The sequence below is a fragment of the Meleagris gallopavo genome, chromosome 14 (assembly GCF_000146605.3).
Source record: "Meleagris gallopavo isolate NT-WF06-2002-E0010 breed Aviagen turkey brand Nicholas breeding stock chromosome 14, Turkey_5.1, whole genome shotgun sequence".
NCBI lineage: Eukaryota > Metazoa > Chordata > Aves > Galliformes > Phasianidae > Meleagris > Meleagris gallopavo.
The window spans coordinates 4,370,381-4,391,597 of NC_015024.2; the positions used below are offsets into that span (position 1 = coordinate 4,370,381).

General features: G+C 36.2%; 2 protein-coding genes across 3 annotated transcripts in view; one reads left to right on the plus strand and one right to left on the minus strand.

Moving 5' to 3' along the window:
• The window catches only part of TIMP4 (TIMP metallopeptidase inhibitor 4), a 29,031-nt gene extending 18,918 nt beyond the window's left edge, over nt 1–10,113 (minus strand). The window contains exons 1-2 of one of the 2 annotated variants that reach the window (XM_010718433.3): nt 9,973–10,113; nt 9,793–9,888 (exon numbers count right to left, since the gene is read on the minus strand). In XM_010718433.3, coding sequence (XP_010716735.1) covers nt 9,793–9,888; nt 9,973 — 97 coding nt within the window. In that variant the 5' untranslated portion in view covers nt 9,974–10,113. Of the gene's footprint in view, nt 1–9,792 lie in introns of both variants that reach the window. The other variant, XM_003210039.4, reaches the window with a different exon arrangement.
• The window catches only part of SYN2 (synapsin II), a 121,114-nt gene that overhangs the window by 55,500 nt on the left and 44,397 nt on the right, over nt 1–21,217 (plus strand). Inside the window, exon 6 of the mRNA XM_031555504.1 lies at nt 21,047–21,109. Coding sequence (XP_031411364.1) covers nt 21,047–21,109 — 63 coding nt within the window. The remainder of the gene's footprint in view (nt 1–21,046; nt 21,110–21,217) is intronic.

Below are 21,217 nucleotides of genomic sequence, written 5' to 3' on the forward strand. Positions count from 1 at the left end.
GCAGCAGCAGCAAAACTTGTCCAATACTGAGTGAAACTCAAAACATCTTTTCCTCTATATTTGTAGGATGTATTTCTTAAGTGTAATTATACATTGTTAATAATCCCTTTCTCCACAATTCCTAGAACAAAAGGCAAGGAATCTGTATTTCAAAAGATGCCTGTGTTAGATAGGATGTGAACACAGCTTTTTCCTGCTTTGTATTTTAGCTTTCTGATATTCCGTTACTAAATGTTCACAACCATCCATAAAATAATTAAATCAATGGCACCATAATCGACTGAAACACACTTTTTGAACACCACAAGAAAAAAAACAGAACTTGATAGACTGTTGGGACACAGAGGCTTTGGATCTGTACCCACACATCTTGTTGAACCATGTAATTATAGCAGTCTTTTGTCCTGTATTCTATGGAAACGCTCTAGAAGAGCGCTGCCTTGTTTTGTTTATGCTTCCAGTGGCCTGAGAAGGTAAGTGTGGTGAGATAACAGTATTATATGAACAAAAAAATCAAATCCTTCTACTAAAATTTTATTACTCGGTCTGAAGGAACCCCAGGGAGATTTTTGAAAGGGAAGTTCAATTTAAAACTCAAGAAATGAGCCAAACCAAAGTTCTATTAATCCAATGTAAAAATAGAAAACAAATAGGAAAACATGATGGATTAACCTATATTTTGCAAATTGAGGACAAAGATCACATGATCTGATTTAATATTAGCAATATTAATATTGCTAACAAGTATGGGTCTTCTAACCAATTAAGTTGCTGCTGTGTAAATGTTTTGGTTACACCTTTCTTCTCCAGATGATGAACTACAATTTTTTAATATCATTCGCTGTTATTCATGGTGTTTTTGTTGACAAAAAACAGAGCATTCCAAATCTCACCTTCTTGAAAAATAAATACATATACTTCTGAAGTCTATAAATCAGAAACAAATAATTGTTTTATCACTATTTCATATGGATATTAATTTGCACTGATTATCAATGTTTTTCAACATAAATGCTTTGCAGACTTTGATTATTCTTTTGTGTTTTATTAGTGGCTGTGCTAGTCTGCATCTAAAATGCATTTCTTTTGAAGCTCATTAGGATTTTCTGGTAGGTCAGGATTTTGTGAGTCCCTGTGTGTTTCTGGCTTGGGATGCAAAAATTCCTTGTGTTGAAGGGAAGAGTTGATTTAGTTTGGCTTCCTTGTTAAACCAGATTATGCAGTCCTTTTATTATTATTATCAGAAGAATATATTCAACTTGTAAGAGTGAGGTTTTTATAAACGTTCAAATGGAAGAGGTGATTTTTTTAACAGATATGCACTAGTCTTAGCTTATTTATTACATAAAAAACTGCATGATTTCCTAATGTTGTTCAAGGTCACTTTTATTTTTCTGCACTGTTTTTACAGCTGCTACTCATGTTACCAGAAATATTTCTTTCTACTTCACAAGCCTCAAATACCACATCATTTGACTAGTAATCAACATCTGCCTAATTTCAGCTGAAGAATAACACTCTCTTTATGCTCTGAAGTCTGTAGAACAACATACATCATGTTATTGTAGATTTCCATTCATGGCTGCATACCTCTTCCTCCATGCGGAAGAAACCCTGTACTGCTGAAATGCTTTTTAATGAGAAAGTTAGGGATTAAAATTGTTAGATTAATAGGATTAAGAATCTGGCAGTATTTTACGGTCTGTTTTATATTATTTAGTCATTGTTCACAAGCTTGCATTTTGTTTTCCACAAAGTATATGCAGAATGATTTTGAAATCATGGGTTTTAATTTCTTGTCCCTATAATGTACAGTTTTAAATAAAAATAACATAGTTGCTGAATTATCCCATCTTGCACTTAGATCAACAGTAAGTTGGTATTACCGAGTTACTTTTAAATCAGTGAACTGCAGTAATTGTGAGTTTTTATCTCATGGCAAAACACTCAATTAGCTCAGTTGTATTTTTTTCCACTAATGTGTAATTATTTTATAGTCATCACTTATGCTCCAATTGACAAGAGTCTTGTGCTCTGTGGATACGTCTCTTTAAAATTCTGTCCTATTGCTCACTATTTCATGATGCCACCTCATTTTACATCTTCAGCTTTAAAGCTGTCAGGAGTGCTGCCATGAAAATGTTCAATGAGCAAAGGAGAAGAGAGTGACAGCATTTTTCCAGACTGAGCCCCCATTTTCACGCTTTAATGGCAGGACTCTGAAGAACATTACAGCAGATTGGAAATTATTTCTTAAAGTTGCATGTCATTGATAATGCAGTCTTATCAATGTGATTTGAAAAGAGAGCAAGGAAATCAGCTAGGCAGGAATTTTGAATTAAGTTCTCAAAACATCTGTTTCTGTCTTAAAAACTGAAGTAGGTATAAAGTTGTTTGTAGCTTGTTCTGTTAATAGCTCTTACTTCCAACATAAAATACTTTACCTAGCCAGTGAAGGAAACTTCACTTACATTCTGCTAAATGTTGTCTGTAAGTGGAAGGAATTAACTACTGTCATTTATCCTTACTTGTGAGGGTATTCAGAAACAATTAGCATGTTCCAGCCTGAGCAAATTAACACGTAGCTTCAGGCACAATGATTCGGTAAATCTCTCTGTTCTTGGTCTCTGATAAACTCAGAAGATTGTTCATTTTCTTCCCCATGGCAGCACTTAAACAATTCAATGAGCACGAATGTTGGAGTGTTTTATTAAATATTCTGCAAAGATTGGTACAAATGCATGTAGTTGTAAGTAGCCATTAGCAGCACAGCATCTTCACAATCCACTGCAATCCACTGCAGGAAAATTCACATCTTTTTTTTTTTTTTTTGTATTTTAGAAAGCATTTTGGAGTTTGGGGTTCCTGATGCCAAGAAACCAACATGTATCACAGTTATAATTTATTCTTATACATAGGCATTCACATCTTTGAATGGTTGCAGACCATTTTAATTTAAGAACCTCACTTTAAGTGCTTTTGGAGCTATTTAAAACTAAATAACTTTCTAGGACTTATGTAGTGTACAATTTTAAAAGTTTAATTTCAGATATTATTAATGTGTATGAAAGTAAGCCTAGCAGACAAGTAAAAAAAATTACTATGTATTTATTTCATGTTTATAGAAGTAAAGAAAAATATCCCCTTTATTTAACTGATTTTGGTAGGACACTGCACATCTTTAAGATGACAGTAATCTCTATCTTTTTTTTGTTTGTTTGTTTGTTTTAGGTAATTCAATGGCTAATGTAATAGAACTCTTTCAGTGGCATGCTCTTTCAATGGCAATGATACAAATAGCCTCAAATCTTCTTTTCCTCTAATACTTCTTTTTAAGAAGCATGCTCAGGTGCTGTGCTTTTCCTATCGTTTGTATGTGTATTTTTTCAAGGAAGAGAGAGAATTAGAATTGATAAAGCCCAGTACATAATTTCTCTAATCAAACTTACAATTCCTTGAACAGAAATTCAGTTTCATTTTTTCATTTTTGCTAATTCTTTCCAGTCAGTGCTGATTTATTCTATAAATATACCTATGCATTTTTATCATTGATTTTCACTCTAGAGGCAGAACATTCGCACTCAGCAAGTTTGCTGATGATACAAAGCTTTGGGGAGTGCTACCATTCTGTAACACCTGGACAGTTGGGAGAGTTGGGCAGGGATTCTGGTGAGGTTTAACATGAGCAAGCCTAGATTCTTGCACCTGGGGAGGAATAACTGCATCAGTACAGGTTAGGGTCTGAGCTCCTGGAGGTGAGCTCTGCAGGGAAGGACTCTGAAAGGTCCCGATGGACAACAGGTTGGCCATGAGCCAGCCTGTAGCCAGGAAGGATCCTGGGGAGCATTAAAAAGAGCATGGCCAGCAGGTTGAGGGAGGAGATCCTCCCCCTCCACTCTGCCCTGGTGAGGCCACATTTAGAATTCTGGGCTCCCCAGTTGAAAATAGAAACGTATCTCCTGGAAGGAGTCCAGCAGAGAACCACAATGATGATAAAGGGCATGGAGCATCTCCCGTATGAGTAAAGGCTGAACAACCTGACTCTGTTTGGCCTGGGGAAAAGAAGACTGGGAAGGTATCTGGTTATTGTTTATAAATATCTAGTTCTCCGATTCTGTGATTGCTATCAAGCAAATAAGATCTGTCTCCATTTGGTAGGACAATAATATAAATATATAAATACCATACAATTAATATAAATACGACAATATAAAAAATATATGCATATCATATGCCAAGTACTGTGATCTTTCCATGCTATGGAGAAGTCCAAAGATGTTTAGACAACTCCAAGATTCAAACTGTGTGAAGCCCATCTCTGACGGTGAGGTGCCTGAAAGCACAGCCTCTGATTCAGGGATCCACCAGGGTCTGAAAGAGCATTCAGTGAGGCCACATTGTCCATTCTCAAGCAGTGGATTCAGGAGTAGGAATTTGAGCAGCTGAAGGAACTAGGATTGTTTAGTCTGGAGAAGAAGCCCAGGGGAGACATTACTGCTCTCTACAACCCCCTGAAAGGAGACTGTGGTGATGTGGGGCTTGGCCTCCTCTCCCAGATAATGAGCAATAGGGGAAGAGGGAATGGTCTCCAGTTGCACCAGAGGAGGTTCAATTGGATATTAGGGAAAAGTTCTTCTCTGAAAGAGGAGTCAGGCATTGGAATAGGCTGCCCATTCCTGGAGGCTTTAAAGGAATGTGTAGATGTGGCACTGAAGGACATGGTTTATTGGGCATGGTGATAATGCATCAGCAGTTGGACTTGATGGAGTCTTTTCAACCTTAATGATTCTGTGATTCTTTTATATGTTTTTTTTTGCGAGACTCTGTGGCGTCCGTCTTCAGCGGTCTTTTGTTAAGTGATATAGGTATTAACATTTGTGTGAACGTTACAGTCCTTCACACAAAGATTAATTACATAGTTGCTTAATTTTGTGTTACACTGTTCGCAGCAAGTAAACTCAATGAGATTAAGCATATGGTGGGAGCATATAACATAGTGAGAGTAAAAGTCTTGTTTCACTGTTAGAATTTTTTTCCCTTAATTTGGAAGAAGTACTGTCTGCATTTCTAATAGTTTTTCCAAAGCTCATTCTCCCCACGAGGCAAAACTATTTTTCACTGTAATATTGCACAAATCAAAACACTGCAATGCAAAACAAAATATTATATTGCAGTGAGGCAAAATAGTGTGGCATTGAACCATCAACTTTTTAATGTGAAATTCAATAATATAGAAATCACGTATTGCAATTTTACCCCCAGATGAACTGATTTTGAAAAATTAATTCTGGTGTATTTAGATTTTTTAACTTTTATTTTTAAATGTGATTAAAATTTAATATATAATCTGGCACATTTTGCTCGCAGTGTTCTTCTGAGATTTTGGGAGGCTTAAAAGGCTGCCAAGCTTCAGTTGTAAAGCTTCCATCATATTTTGAAATGTGCCACTCGTCTCTAAAGCTGAAAAATTCTTCTCTGAAGCTATATTATATATTTATGAGGGCTGTTCTGAAACTAATGCCTCCTTATCTTACATTGGCCCACAATGCCAGAGGCAGATGTTGTTGGTTGTAGAGGTTGAACCTTCCCACTAATATTCCATTACATTTGATTGTTATGCTGCATATGGCGGCAGAACAGCAATCTGACAGAATGGGGTCTGACATGGAAGTACGTATAAAGCAATGGGGTGTAACTGAATTCCTCTGTGTGGAAAAAAATGGAACTTGCTGACTTTCACTAATGCTTGCTGAAAGTTTATGGAGACCAAACAGCAGATGTGAGCACAGTGAGGCTGTGGGTGGTGTGTTCCAGTGGTGGCTACAGGAACAGTGGGGCACCTCCACTGGTGCAGCTTGTTATGAGCGTAGCAGACTTCTCTTAATCACTGGCAAAAAATGCAGAGCTAATGGTGGTGACTATGTTGAAAAATATTGTTTTATAACCCTATCAATTGTCTCTATCAAACAGTGTTACTGTGTGTACCTGTTGTAGCTTCCATAGAAATAAATAGGAAGCATTACTTTCAGAGCAACCCCTGTATTTGCACTTAAGACCTCTTAGTTTTTTTATTTCTGTTGCAGTGTGGCACCAATATTGAGTTAAAAATATCATTTTCAGTAAGTTTTTAGAGAAAGAAATCCATCATAAAGTAGTTGAAATCAGAATGCAGGCATCAACTCTAAGGATAGGACACTGGTGTGACCTATCTTAGGAGTGTAAAGTATTTACTTATTTGTTCTATTACCCCCAAAAACCATTGCTTTTGCTAGAGAATACAGTTTGAGTTAGAAACAACAGACTTGAGAAAGGAATTAGTCCTCTCTATGTATACAATTTCTTTCCTGGTTGTATAATTTGACGTGGACATTGGTTTAGAAATGAGCTCATGAATTACTGAAGTCAGTGACGAAAGGGAAATCTTGATAGCATTTGATCAACTCAGTTTCATTCCTGGCTTCCCTCCAACATCTCAGAGGACATTTCTTATATCAGCTTGAAACTATGGTGCTTTGCTACTGAATATAAAAAGTTTAAACAGCTCATTCTTGTGTTTCATTTCCATAAGGAAAAAGCTTCCTGATTTTTGGTGGGGCGTGTACCTAGCATCTACAATTAGTTGTGAAGTACATGGAATTACTATTTAATAAACCTTCCATCTCCATTTCAAGCTAAAGTAATCTGGAGAATTACAGGTGTTCTTTGAGGTTTGAAGACATTCAACAAATTCTAGGAGGATCTCATAACTACTGAACACAACAGGAATGTATTTCTTTTTCTAACAGAAGATGTCTGTCTTCACGGCACTAGGCCAATTGATAGAGATTTATCTCTCTTTGAGCTGAAATGTAAGACTATGGAGAAGTTCAGGAGAACTTCTCAGATTTGTACAAAATCACACTCCCTTATGGCTAAGCAGGAGAATGAGCTAACACACAAGTGGCAGGACCACCGTAACACTCATTTTCTTCAACCCTGTAATTGCTGTTCCTATTGAGGACACCTACATAACAGCTGCAGTACTCTTCACTCAGCTCCAATTTTTATTTTATCCACGATACCAGAACCAGAAGCACTCTCTTTTTCTACATCTGTCAGAAATCCTATTATTTCTGTCAAGTTACTTAGGCTCTGTGGTAGATATTATTTATAAAGAGTGCAAAGCCACAAAATACTCCTGGCAGAAAAAGATAAAATGGCACAGTACTAATCATTTGAACAAACGGAAATTGATAAGAGCTTGTCCCAGAATTTATTCTTTGCCTATTTTTTTTCTTGGGTATCTCATATAGATGCTAACGCTTCTGAGTGCCTTCAAACATTTATTTTGGGACTCAAGTAAAGCCTACAGATTCCATCCCCTCCACCTTAATCACATGAGATCCTAAAGCAGACTTAAAAAGCTACAGACTTACAGTGAAACTGAGAAATAATGCAGTAACTGAATTACATATCATGCACAGTAATCCTAGAAGCAAAACTGAGACTTTATCAGGTTTTACTTAATGTGAAAGTTAGAGGCATGGCATGGTTTCTTGGTTTTAGTATGTGGTAGGTTTTTATTCTGCAAGGAAATACTTGAATGTGTCTATGGGTACACAGATGAATGAACTAAATAAGTGAAAAAGACTGAATAGTCTCAGTAAGAAGCTGGATTGATGTTTAGCTACTGATGATTTTGGTGGGTGAAGAGCCAATCTCTTTGTTTATTGATATTTTGGAAGTACAGATATGTTGAAATTGAAGTGCAAATCTTGAAGTACATGTTTTAATCTTCTTAAATCTTGAAAAGGCGTAGGTATAAAATTCTTTATAGTACAAGCAGGAGAGATTTGATGTGTACTACGGCACAGGATACTTAATAGCATGGCCATTCCATTTAAGAACTGAGCGGTGCAAAGGATGCAGGTGTGGCTTCAAACCTGCTTTCCTTCCAAAAGGAAGAACAGCTGCAGAGGCACTGATTCCCACTGGGGTGGTGCTGTGTGGGAAAACTCAGTCTTGTGCTGCCCAGCTCCCCAGGACAGCCCCAGCCCTGGCACAGGGGCTGGAGAAGCTGCCTTTGCCAAAGTGGTTAGTGGAGGTTTCCCTTATGCAGGGCAAACTGCTCTACAGGTCTTCTCCAGATCCTTTGAAGCCATTTTGATCTGCTTACAAGATGTACTGTGTCCAAAACAAATCAAGGAATGCATCCGTAAACGCTTAGATCAGCTTTCAAGTGTTACATATATGCAAATTCATATATGTGCATATCCAAAAATATATTTACAAATATTTGTTTGATATATGTACATCTGTCAACCGTTTTTTAATATATAGAAATGCTATTTTAAAATATGGATGATAAACAAAGAGATCCATGATATAAGCATTCCTTAGGTGAAAGGTACAATTTACTTTAAAAAGAACATTTATGTAAGTGAGAGCTTGAGCCCCAAGTCCAAATATAAAGTAGTATTATTTTACAATCTTTTATTTAAACATAATTAAAAGTATATATCTACCATTTCTTATATATATAATATATGTAAGGAACCTTGTCTTAATTAAGATGGTTGGAATGAATTCTCTAAAGTATACAACTTGTAACAAGTATTTTGAGTCTCCTCTATACTGTGAAATTATTTATTTAGAAAATTCTCAAATTGCTGAAAAACTTACTTTATTATGTCTAGGAATGCAGCAGATTAATATCATTAACTGTATACATATATAGTTAAGCTTCTGGAAGTGCAACTTTATTTTCTTTCGTACCTGAACCCCAAGTTTGTAATGCCTGGTGTAGGTAACTCAATGAAAAAGATTGCTTAACACAACCAGATTAAAAAACAATTTAACTGATGGCCACAAATAGAGCTTGGAGTTTGTCATGGCTACAAAGATTTTCTGTCAGAGTATAAAAGCAATTAATCAGTATGCAGAAGGTATTGCCTGCCCCATAGAGATGCTAATTTTGTGACACTTTGGAAACTCATGTTCTACATTTACTGTTCACACTAGATGGAAGCTAACCAGCCTCAGCTTGAGCTAATGAAATCAAAAGACTGCAAAATGACACATTTTCCTATCCCCTTGCAGTATAATTTTGAGATCTTTAGTTTCTTTCTAGAAGTATTTTGACAGCCACAGCTTTGATTGAATATTACGAAATCCTAAAGACTGGAAAATCCTATTTGTGTAGAAAGCCTGTAGTCACATAAAATAAATATCAGTTTCCTGCTCAAGTATTTTTGGAAAATAACAGCAACAGAGTAAGATATTGTAGTGCAGCAGAACAAAGATATTTCCACATGTTGCCATTAGGGACTTTTTTTCGTTTTGCTTTCCCAGAGTGCTGTAACAACTGTTGATAAGCACAGTTATAGTGGGTATTTAGATGGAATAGTCTATTATAGATACTGTGAACAGTAAACATTTAGAAGCCCGCTTATTCTTTGCTGCTTACTCGAAGTTAGGAGCTAACACACGTGTTGTTTTTATGAGGGAAAAGAAAAGCCCAGTAAAAGTAATACTGTAATTTTAACAATCCGTAACCACAAAATGTTCTGGAAAAGAAAAAATAAAAAAATAAAAAAAAATACAAGAAAAACAGATCAGCTACTGCCACATTTTTCTTCCCATAGCCGTATGTTTAAAAGGGTTGTCTGCAGTCATTTGTTCTAAAATCCTCTAAGAGTCGCAGCCACATGGTTAAAAGTATTTCTCTAGAGCTGTACAGAAAAGAATGCAGTTAGATTAGCTCCACTCCATTTCCTACCAGCAGTTCAAAGCACGTCGTTGTTAATGACTCACCTAAAGCAGAATCGCAGATGAGCTGCTGCGGATGAGCAGGGGCACAGCTGCACGCCTCCACCAGCTCCTGAATTCTGTGGGTCAGCAGCAGAAGCACTGAAAACAACAAGGTACTAAGTACAGGATTCATGCTGCCTTAAGCACAGCTAATCGGTCTGCCAAGAGAAAATGCTTTCTTACTGTTGGTTTTATATCTAAACTTCCTACAGACTATCTGATTTCTTCTGCGTCTTCAATTTCAGCAGACTTGGGTGGTTTAGAAAAGCCCTCTAATGCTCACTCTGAGTATACGCTTATGTTAACTGACTTCTAATTTCCCTGACATAGGAACCTCTTATTTATGGCCCAGAAACTAACTCGTAACTCCGCCTTCCTTTAAGGAAAAAGCACATCATTGGTGAAAGTTATTGTACCAGAAGTGTGATTACCTTAGTAAGCACTGCAACGTTGCTGTTATGAGTCAGTATAGCTATTAATAATCAAAAGCCTTTACAAAAACAGCTTTTACAAGTATCTGCAGTTGATTTCATGATCTGTAGCAGAACAAAGATTTTTATCTTTTTCTAAATCTTCGTCCAGCCTGAATTTACAAAATAAATCTGCTACCTTCTCTATTCTGGTCAAGTAAACAGCTGTCCTTTATTAAATTCTGTTTTCATTTGCAGTCCTTGGTCTTCCCCTGCACTTCTGTGCATTTTCTTGAGATGACATTCCAGTTTGCAGGCTGGACAGAAATTCATTTACGAAAAAGAAACATTTCAATACTCTATTTGTAAGACTCGTACAATTAGCAGTTAGAAGGAATAATGAATTAAAAATATAAGCTTCAATAAAAGGCATTTTTTATTATTTTATCAAAGATTTAATGTAGATTTAATGTATATTGGAGGCACAGCTTTTTCTCTGCATCCATTTTCAATATTAGTTCTGATCAACACAGATCTGTATCTGCATTTTCTGGTTACTGTTATGCACGGAACACACACAGAAATTCCAAAGTTTGGAACTCTCTTTTCAGCTTCAGCTCTTTTGTTGATATCAGAGTCTGGATATGTGTTCTAAATGTTCTAAAGTTGTAATACAGTGGTAATATAAGACATAGATTGACATGGAGGACAGAACTTAAAGGATTGTATTTTTTGTCACAATTCAAGTTTGAGAACTGAGAATTCAGTAATGTAATTTGAACCATTTTACTCAAGACTCATGAAAAGCTATTTTGTCAAGAGTTAGGTGTACACAAAGTAGTATCTCTACAGAAATGTGTGCATGTTCCACAGCAGAAGGTTGATTTTATTGTTAAACTGTAAGAGGTCATTTTAGCAACTAACAAGTTTGGTTTGATTTTCAGTCCTCCCAGGTAGACACTCAAATAAAAAATAAAAAAATAGATACACGAATATTCAGAATTATTATGTTTAGATTCAAAACTGGGCTGGGAATGTTCTACATGATATCTTGATTTAATTAAAACAGTCATACTTTGAATTTTATTTTTTCAGTCTGAAGTTTTGCTTCAAATCATAGGGATAGATCCAAGTCCAGGTCTAACACCAGCAAATTACTTAGACTTGTTAATATCTTCTTTCTTAAACTTAATTTTTCAGGAAGTATTTTCACTTGAATAAAAAAGTTGTGAGGCTGAAACCTTATCCAGGAAGTTCAAGCTAATTTAAAACAAAACAAACAAGCACGTATTTTAATGGCATCTGTGATTTATGGTCTGTAGTTGTAGGGCTGTTGACATTCAGATCTCACTTGGGGTGGTAGGACTGGAAAGTGTTGAAGGAATTAATTAAGACCCATTGACTGGTTTCCCAATAACATGACATGCCTGCTGCTATAAACCATCTAAATAGGCCAATTTGATTACTGTTTCAGTAAAATTCAAGTAATAGGTAAGTATGCTGGGCTAAGCCTTCTCTTCACATTGATAATGCAGTTCTTCCTATTTGGTGGTTAACCAAGGAAGGAATGAAATCTAGTGCAATCAAAATAATTGTACAGTCAAACTAAAATCACTATCCTTGTAAAATAACTGCCTATAGACATAGCTGGGAATTTAATAATTACATTTGACTGTGCAGAAATGTAAACATGCTAAAACCAAATTTTGTGTGGTAATTGTACAAATGCCATAAAAAACACATTTCTTGTGATCTTATATTGTATTGCCTGCAGCTGTTTTTGGAACAATTCAATTAGACTTTTAAGTGTATTTCAAAGCTTTTTGTACATATGCAGAATACTTGCAGTATGGTTACATTGAGAGAAGCAAACAGCTAGGAAAGAGCTGCTTATTCAACATATATATCCACTGATGGTCTCTCTAGAACTAGTCAACATTGTAAGAGAGATACTTGGAACATGCTATCAGCAACCAGACCTTCCAGTGGTAATATGAACTTCTATGAAACTTATGACTGTAAAGTTTCTGAACTGTGGCATGGGACAAGAGATTACCAGCAGCACAGCACCGAAGGCAGACAGGTACACCACACTAATGAAGCTAATCTTTCAAATGTTTGTGAAAATGTTGATACAATGTTGTAATTAAAATGTAGAAGGGAAACAACTTCGGAGCCTTCAGAGAACTGTTTTTTGACAAATTTTCATTCTCAAAGGAGTTTTGTCAACTATTTTTTAATTCCACAACCAAGGCAAGATAGCTGAAGAGTATCCTTCGTAGTAATAGCCCATTTATGCAAGGAGCTAAAGATTATCTGTAGCACCTGCTGATATCAGTACAATTGAGAAGCTGTTATCTCTGAACAGTATCAGTAAGCATCAGATCTTATCTTGACAATGCGCTGTGCTTTTTTATATTGCATGTTCTTTTCATCGTATTAATTAAATTAATTTTAGATCTAACTATATCGGTTAGATTTTGACCTTGCAAAGCACAAAGATTACTTCCAGAAGACACAGAAATATTCCTTGACAAATCTGTAAGCAAAGTAATCTTTTATCATAAGCAAAGTATAAGTAAGTAAAGATAGCCAACATAAACCAAAGAATCATTTGGTCTTCTTCCTATTTGTATAACCAGTCTAACAGTACAGGCGTTCTTTGTCTGCACTATGTTGATTTTCCTTTAGTTTGATATGTAAACCATGATATCACGGCAAATTGTGTCACAACAGTAATGAAGCATGAAGCAGGACTAGGCAGTGCCCACTCTTTGCTTAACATCTGATATAACTAACCCTTGCTAATAAGAGGCAGAAACCTTTGTTTCTCAAGGGGCGTTGTTGCTATGTCAGTTCACTATGGACATAGTAGGAAGAACACTACACAGTTTGTCTTTTTTTTTTCTAGCTAAGTAAACTTAATACTGAATAATTCATTTCTATTTGCTAGTAAAATGCAGTTAAATAATGAAGATTGTGGATCATTCACTGTATTTGTTGATGTGTATGATACAGAAAGAAAACAGGAAACTTGACTACAGTCAAAGTTATGATCAGCTTCGTCTCTTCTCAATGGAAACACTGATTTTGCCTACGTCTTACAATTCTCAGTGGGGCTTTTTGGACAGTGGGTTATCTTGTTCCTTATTAATTTTTACTATCCATAATTAGTTTCTATCATCAAGGTTCTGGAAAAGCTTAAAGGTCACTAATTGCCAACTTTGTTTCTTTTTTTTACCTAATGTCCCCTAGCAACCTGTATTAAGAACACCAGACTACCATCCACTGAACTTCTTCCATGCAGGGTTCTATGGAGAGAACTGCTGCTTCCCATGGAGAGAACTGCTGCTTCCCCTGAGCTCCAGAACAAATTCACTGCTTTCATAATGGTCTCATTTCTTCCCTGGGAATGCATCTCTTAACTATCTGCCCTCTATACTTAATTTTTCATATGATGCAGCATTGTAAGGTCAGTTTCTCAGGAGATTGATCAGGAGCGTTTCTGTGGGCAGACTTAATTTTGATGTTTGAGTTATGTCAGGTTGCTCTGAACTGTGTTGCTTAGGGGCTGTGCAAGCAGCTTTTTCACTCTTAAATTATAAAGGAGTGTCCAACAGAGAGCTTGCTGCCTGTTCCAGCTGTAGAGCAGTTTGAATCTACACGATGCATGTGATTGGACTGCCTGCTCTGCACATCAGTTCCCGTCTGTGTACAGAAAACAGTTTTTTACCTATATCTATCCTATTCTCTCTACTGTGGGAAATGAATTTTACTTTAGAATGATTGTAGGTAGGATTCTCCACAGTCATAGTTTATCTGCTGCCTTTTTGATGCTTTGCTGGAGTTCTTTTCTTCCTAGTTTTCATTTGGCATTGCATTTATTTTCCTTGTATAATCACAATACATATCCCATACAAAAACTGTATAATTATATTTAAAAAATGCAAATTAGAATAGTATCTCACAAAATAGATGAGTTTTCATGGATTTTAAACCCTAGTATCTACACATGTACTACAGCCCACTTAAAAAGGCACGGTCCTTATAGCTGTCACTTCCTAAATACTATAGAAAAAACATACATTCATTCTACATTCACAACAATTTGGATCATTTTATTATGAAGTTGTGGAATGGTATTGTTTTAGAGGCAGCAGCTGCAAAATAGTTGTTAGAATGATTGGAACGGAACGAAATACTGACATCCCAGAATCAAAATATAATAAATCTCTGCCAAGATTTTGTCTTCTCTAGGATTTCTATTAGAAACCTGTGGGAACTGCTTTTTGATTCATTGCTGTTAGACTTACCTTTTCTTGTTCTTAAACAATTCTGTTTTCATGCAGTACTGGCATTAAAAGTGTAAGAGTTTTCTACTGCCACATCATTGGTGTATTGACTTAGATAACTTTTTTTTTTAAATTGAACAGCATACATGCAGACAAAGTTAGTTTAGACTGATTGCCTGGTTCAGACTTACTTGGCACTGTCCTGTTCTATAAGGCAGTGTTGAAGTGTGCCTTGATTTCAGTGAGTACAAAGAGCACTGGCTTCATAAGATCCAGTCTTATGAGGTGATGTTAATGGCAATGGAAGGAACTGTGTATAAGGAGTACTCAGAAGACCCAGTTTTGCATCAGCTCCCAGTGGGTGGGAAGTTGGGTAGCCTAGCATTTCACAGGAACGTATTTGTGTTGCACTCATCTAGTTTACAAGCTATCTTAGCCCTCTGTTTTGAATAAATAAATCACAATTAATCTGCATTTGGCTCTTTCTGATGACTTTGCACTCTAATCAAATCCCAACTCTTTTCATTCACTCATTCACTTGAGCTTTTAGTATTCTTTAATGTACACGTTTCTGAGAAGTTCAGACAAGGGAGAATCCCATCGGCTTTGCATTGCTACTTGTGTAAAGGGAATATAGCATATATAGGGAATATATAAAGGGAATATCACTCTCTACAGATTTTACGCCTATTTTTTTCTAGAAAGGTACAAGACAGTAGAAAATCTGTCTTAACATCTCTGAATTGTTCTCTGTTGACAGAGTAGCTGCTGAAGTGTGGTGTTTCTGTAGTTCTTAGTGGTGAGAGGAATATGTTGAGCTACCCCTGCTGGTGACAGGGAACTTCTGCATGTTCAACCCTAACTTGGGTTTGTTTTCTTTAAACCAAATAGACTACAGAAAGTACTGCTTGTTTATTGATTTAGCAGCCTTCCTGCCTGTTTCTGAGAAAGAAAAAAAAAAATGAATGAAAGGACACCTTCTTTATTTCATTTTTAATTTCCTTTCTCCAAAGCAAGCAGAACAAAATTAGATTTAGTCTGATGCATGTTCCATAAATAAATCACATGGAAGTAGAGTGGCTAAATGAACTTTGCTTAGGGATTATTGGAAAGACAAATATTTAAACAAGGTAAGTCATGTTTATGAAGTATATTTTTTTTGTGTTGTTTTTTTCCTTTTTTTTTTTCTTCTGTTGTGGCTTTTCTAGTCTACGCAACCATAAGGAAATTAAATACAGAGTGAGTGCTGCCTCCAAAAAACTCTTTTCTGCACTGTTTCCAGCAGAGGGCTTTTGCCTGGTTTATTTTTATATGCAGCATTGGGTATATTTTGTATTAGGTCTTAACATAATTAAAAGTAAATTCACAAAATTCCAATCATATCTCTTGGAAATAAAATATTTGCAGTACATAACCAGGCATTGTTTAAAAGCGAAGAACTTACAAACCATTCAGCATTTTAGTTTGAAGCTTAACTTTTATAAATTTGTATTAAATCAATAGACTTACTCTGCAGCAAACCACTCTCATAAAGCTTCAGAATATTTCTGAAGTAGGGAAGGATAGTTATTATTCCCATTACACGTGGTGTATGTATACAGTTCCATAATTTCCAAGCCAGTTTTTTATTAGACAGTCCCAATTTTATTATGCTTAAACTGTGTCACCTTTAGCAACCAGCTTAAATTCCACTGAGGGGACTTAAAAAAAAAAAAAAAAGATTTTTGACTGAGAGCTTTAGGGTTTTATTAGGAAAATAACAAAGCAAAAATAAGTTGTTAGAGAGGGATGTCAAATCTCTGATCACTGCACACATCCTAAAAACTGAAGGTAGACTCATCAGGCTAATAATAGTGCTGTGGCTGCCTCTAGTTACAGTGTAAGCTTTGTTTCCTTTTAAAACACCAGTTGAGTTTATTTTGCCAGGTTCACTGGAAGGACGTGACTCTTGTTGATAAGTTCAAGATTTTTTTTTCTCCTGCTGCTGCCCTGGAACTGCAAGCACAGGGCAAAAATTCAGTTTGAAAGAAATCACAATGATGAATTCAAGAGGAAGAGAATGACTGAGGAGTTCTTAGTAAGGAGCACAATGACTTTTTTTTCCTTAATCAAAATGCAGTGAATATACATGTAGCATCAGAGTGTAAAAATATTGCGGTTCTTCACGAACACAACATTAATCAGATCAGTGCTCGTGAGCTTTATAATTCTGTTAATTAACTGCTTGGAGCTGACAGATATAGCACTTATTTTAAGACATTCCTTTTTGCATTGTTCTTTAAACTTCCCAATCCTAAATCTTTTACAAAAACAATATATGTAGCATATCAGAAATACCTTGGCGTTTCAGAAGAGCATTATGGTATTTCATAGATTTTCAGAGTTTAAAATAGGTTCTGACCAGTAACTAATGAATCTTTTAACCTAATCTGTTTTTGAAGCCAGTTTGCTAGTCATCCTAGAAACACAGAAGAGGAGTGTTTGATGTAATAACTTACATCAATGGAAGAGTGAAAATCCACAGCGTCAGCCATCTCAAAGTGCTCTGTGATCTCAAGCTAGTTAATCTAACAGATGTCATGATGTGATCCTGAGACACTTGATGACACGAGAAACATGCTCTGTGATCAATTTGTTGTGAATGCATGCTTGCCTTAATTAGTGTTTCTTTAGCAATTTGAGAATATTGGGTTCAATTTCTCCTCGAATTTGGTAATTCTGTCAGTGTAAGTTCTGCTAGAGATCTATCTATTATAAATCTAGATAGTTGATCACAATTGTAATTATTTTGAAATCTGTAATTTGACAGATATATTTTGATATCCCCTATCTGTATTAGGGAAAATTAATGTAGTCAGTGTATCTATGTAATTAACTGGGGAGGAACTTTTTGTAAGGGCATGTAGTGATAGGATGAGGGGAAATGGTTTTAAACTGAAGAGGGTAGATTTTGACTAGATATCAGAAAGCAGTTCTTTATGGTGAGGGTGGTGAGACACAAACAGGTTGCGAGGCAGACTGAGACACAAATGAGGAAGCATTTCCTCACTTCCCTGGAAGCATTCAAGGCCAGGCTGGATGGGGCTGTGAGCAACCTGGTCTGAGGGAGGTGTTCCTGTCTATAGCAGGGGAGTTGGAACTATGTGGTCTAAAAGATCCCTTCCAACCCAAACCATTCTATGATTCTGTGATAATATCTTTGGTTTTTCTGAACTAATACTAATAATTCCAATAAAAAATGTAGAATCTATGACCATGAGAGATGTTGAAGGAACTTTGGAAAATTTTATTGCATGTTTGTCATGTGTTTTTCTTTCTCATTAATTCACAATAATATATTATTATGTATGATATCATTATTTAATTTATAATAGAACTCCCATTTATCCTAAAAAATAAATAGATTTCCTGTATTTACAATGCATATTCAAGGGTTTGTGCAGTATAGTCCACCTCTCATATATAAGAACGTGTCAAATTCATCAATGTAATTTCTGTTGTCAGTCTTCAGATTTTCTACTCTGATTTGTTACCTCTGTTTTTAATTGTCATAGTAGAAATTATACTATTCTGAATTTAAGAAAACCTTTGAAAAATACGCTATACTTTCGTTAAACAGCCCTCCCCCCCAAAAAAATCTGAAATTACATGCAATGACTTGTATTAGTATCAACTCAACTTAAAACTGATCCTTGCACACCTGCCAGACCTTCTCACAAGATAACTCACTACCAAGTAACTATAATGGGAATTTAAAGGAAATCCATGGAGCTGGTCCACTTTCAGTTCAGTAGCACAGCTGTATCATACATAATGTTTATCCAAATATATGAAAAGTCTTGAGGCTGCCTGTTCAGACAAAGTAACAGGAAAGAACAGACTGGAAAGAGGTGAGGAAAGGACTCAGATCAAATTATTGCTTGATAGTACAATATCACACAATCCTGGAATCTAGTTAGTTAGCAAGGTGATTGCATGATGGCACAGTCTCCTTATACAATGGGAGAACTGTGATAATTAAGGCAATGCCAGGACTAAAGAAAACACTGCTGGAAAAGCAAATTAACTGCAGCTTCATCAGCCTTGGGTTCATGGACCTGTCACAGTGATAGAAGAAGAAAAGCACTGGAAAAACTTAATTTCACTGCCCTTTATGCTACCTGGTTTTTGTCTGTATGATATCCGAAATGCAATACTCAGCGCCTTTTTCTGCTGCAAAAGCCTCTTCACTTTGTCTAAACTGGGATGTGGTATACCACAGAAATCCTGATACTGGACTCCAGAGCAAAATGGATTGTCATGATTGTCATTCCTTAAATGATGTTAGCACATTTTCACATTTTTCTCTGGGAGAAAGCAGAGTTGGCTTTGGGTTGTTGGTTTTTGTTTTGTTTTGTTTTTTTGGTTTTGTCTTGAATTAGTGTTTGTTCATATGGTCCTCAGAGGATTCCACAGCTATGGAATCACAGGAAAATGCATGGTCTTCTTAATTACAGGAGTTCCATTTGTACTGCTATACTTAGATGTCTGCCAGCATTTCCATTACAAACCCTGTGTCAGTGGTTTATAGTTCACTCCTAAGAATGTGCTGCTGCCCTTCTGAATTCAGGCAATGATTTTTTCCCTCCCTCCTCAAAATTTAAAAAAGAAATATAAAGTAGCTGTTTTTAAAATATGGGAGCAATAAATAACTAGATGCTGATTGATTACGTGGACCTTTGCATTCCTACAGTTTACAAAGAAATTTAATTTGAAATTGCAGTATGTCCGCAATAAAGCTTTTACAAGTGCTTTTGGCTTTCTAAAGCCAATTGAAAATCTCAGTATTTATGTAATTGTCTGTAACTGACAGCTCTGGAAAAAGCAAAAGCAAGAATGGAAAACATCTACATGTAGTTTGCATTCAAAGACCAACTTCCAAAATGCTTCTTGCATCTCTGTACACAGTAGTAAAACAATGTGATGGTATCACAAAGTGTACTTGGATGTACAGCTTGGTTACATCCTGCATTCCACACTTCCGCATAGCTGAGAACACTGAACTGACACTGTGTAAATACTGTCACGTATTTACTGCTGATTAAATAAGAGTACTATTTTACCTATTCTGATTTTACTCTGAGGTAAATTCTTCTTTGCTACTTTTGTCCTGTTTCATACTACACCCAAGAGATAAATACAAGTTTTTTAGTATGATAAGTCTAGGAAGAACAAAGCATGTGAGCACAAGTATTTTATTGGGTGAATTACTAGGGGAGTTCTGGTCTGTTACTTTATTATACATAAAGTTTTGTCTGTTCATGCTCACAAATTGAAATCTCACCTGCAACTGTGTCATATAGTGATAAAAATAATTTTTCCAAAAAGAATTGTTAGGAAATGATCTTCTCTTATGTCAGAGTACTTCCCCAGTGAATTTATAAATTATTTCTCAGGAAAGGATGTTCAGCATTACAAGAGAAATCCCAAGCCTCTCTTGTAGAGCCTTCAGTTCGTGACTGCTTTCTGTAATCAGGACCAATACTGTTTTGGAGGGAGTGGAGAGGCATATAAGAAAGCAAACAAGTCCATTATGCATTTTCCTTCTGAAACAGCCATATACATTATTTAGGAAATATGAGGGAGGGGGAAGGAATAGGTAAGACCAATTCCAGTGGCATGTCTTGTTGTGCAGCAGTGAACTGACTGGGAACTGGAAAGTCGGGCAGTGCCAGCCATCTGCTGTGCCTTCTAGAAAAGCTTCCATGCTAAATGTAAGAAATCACAAGTGTGATGCAGTGATGGGTGTCAAGAGTTCCAGCTATCCATGATAGGCACACCAGAAATGTCAGTGAAATACTAAGCATATCTTCTTTAGCTTTACTTCAGCCTTGGCTGGATGGTCTTTTTTCTTTCCTTCTGTATAAACCAGAGCAGAATAAAAATTCCCACTAGAATCAGAGTGCTAAAATCTGGGGAAGAAGTTCTTTAAAGACTTGCACTGTAAGTAAAACATGTCATGTATCCAACACGGAGGAACAGCTTTGCTGCGAGCAACCCTCAATCTTAAAACTGCCAAGAAACAGAAGAAGAGTTGACAGTGAAGTCTGAACTGTTCAGTGCTTGTCCAGATTGAGAGCTCTCTAAAGAGTGGCAAGTATTGTTATGATTTTTCACGGGAAAGATTTTCCTCTGAATCCTGAACTAACTTTAAAAATACGTTATTAGCATATCACTGCTTCACAGGGCTTCTTCCTCAAACTGCCTCTCAAACTTTTTCCAGTAGAGTCATGTTGTTGAAATGGAACCGAAAATAAGCAACACCACTTGTGACTTTGTGACCAGCTGAGATGATGTAAACAGAGCAATATTTAATACATCCCAATTCAGTACAAACTAACAGTTGCAGTTGATTGGAATATCAGAACAGTCTGTGGATATCTATTCAAATAACCACATGCCAAAAGCAGATTTTCCCTCATTACAGCCGTTAAAATCATTTTCATCAATGATGCAGCTTAATCATTTAACTCACAGCTGACTTCTCTAACGTTTCCTTTCTGTTCTCCCTCTCAGCTAACAATGCCGACTTTTCCTGTTGTTGTGAAGATTGGACATGCTCATTCAGGCATGGGAAAGGTGCAGACGCTACTTACTGCATGTTAGGAGACTGGGTGTTCGTCTAAAATAATATGCATGTTCTTTTGTTTCCTGGATTTTTTAACTTTTCGCTGTCCAAATGCTGTC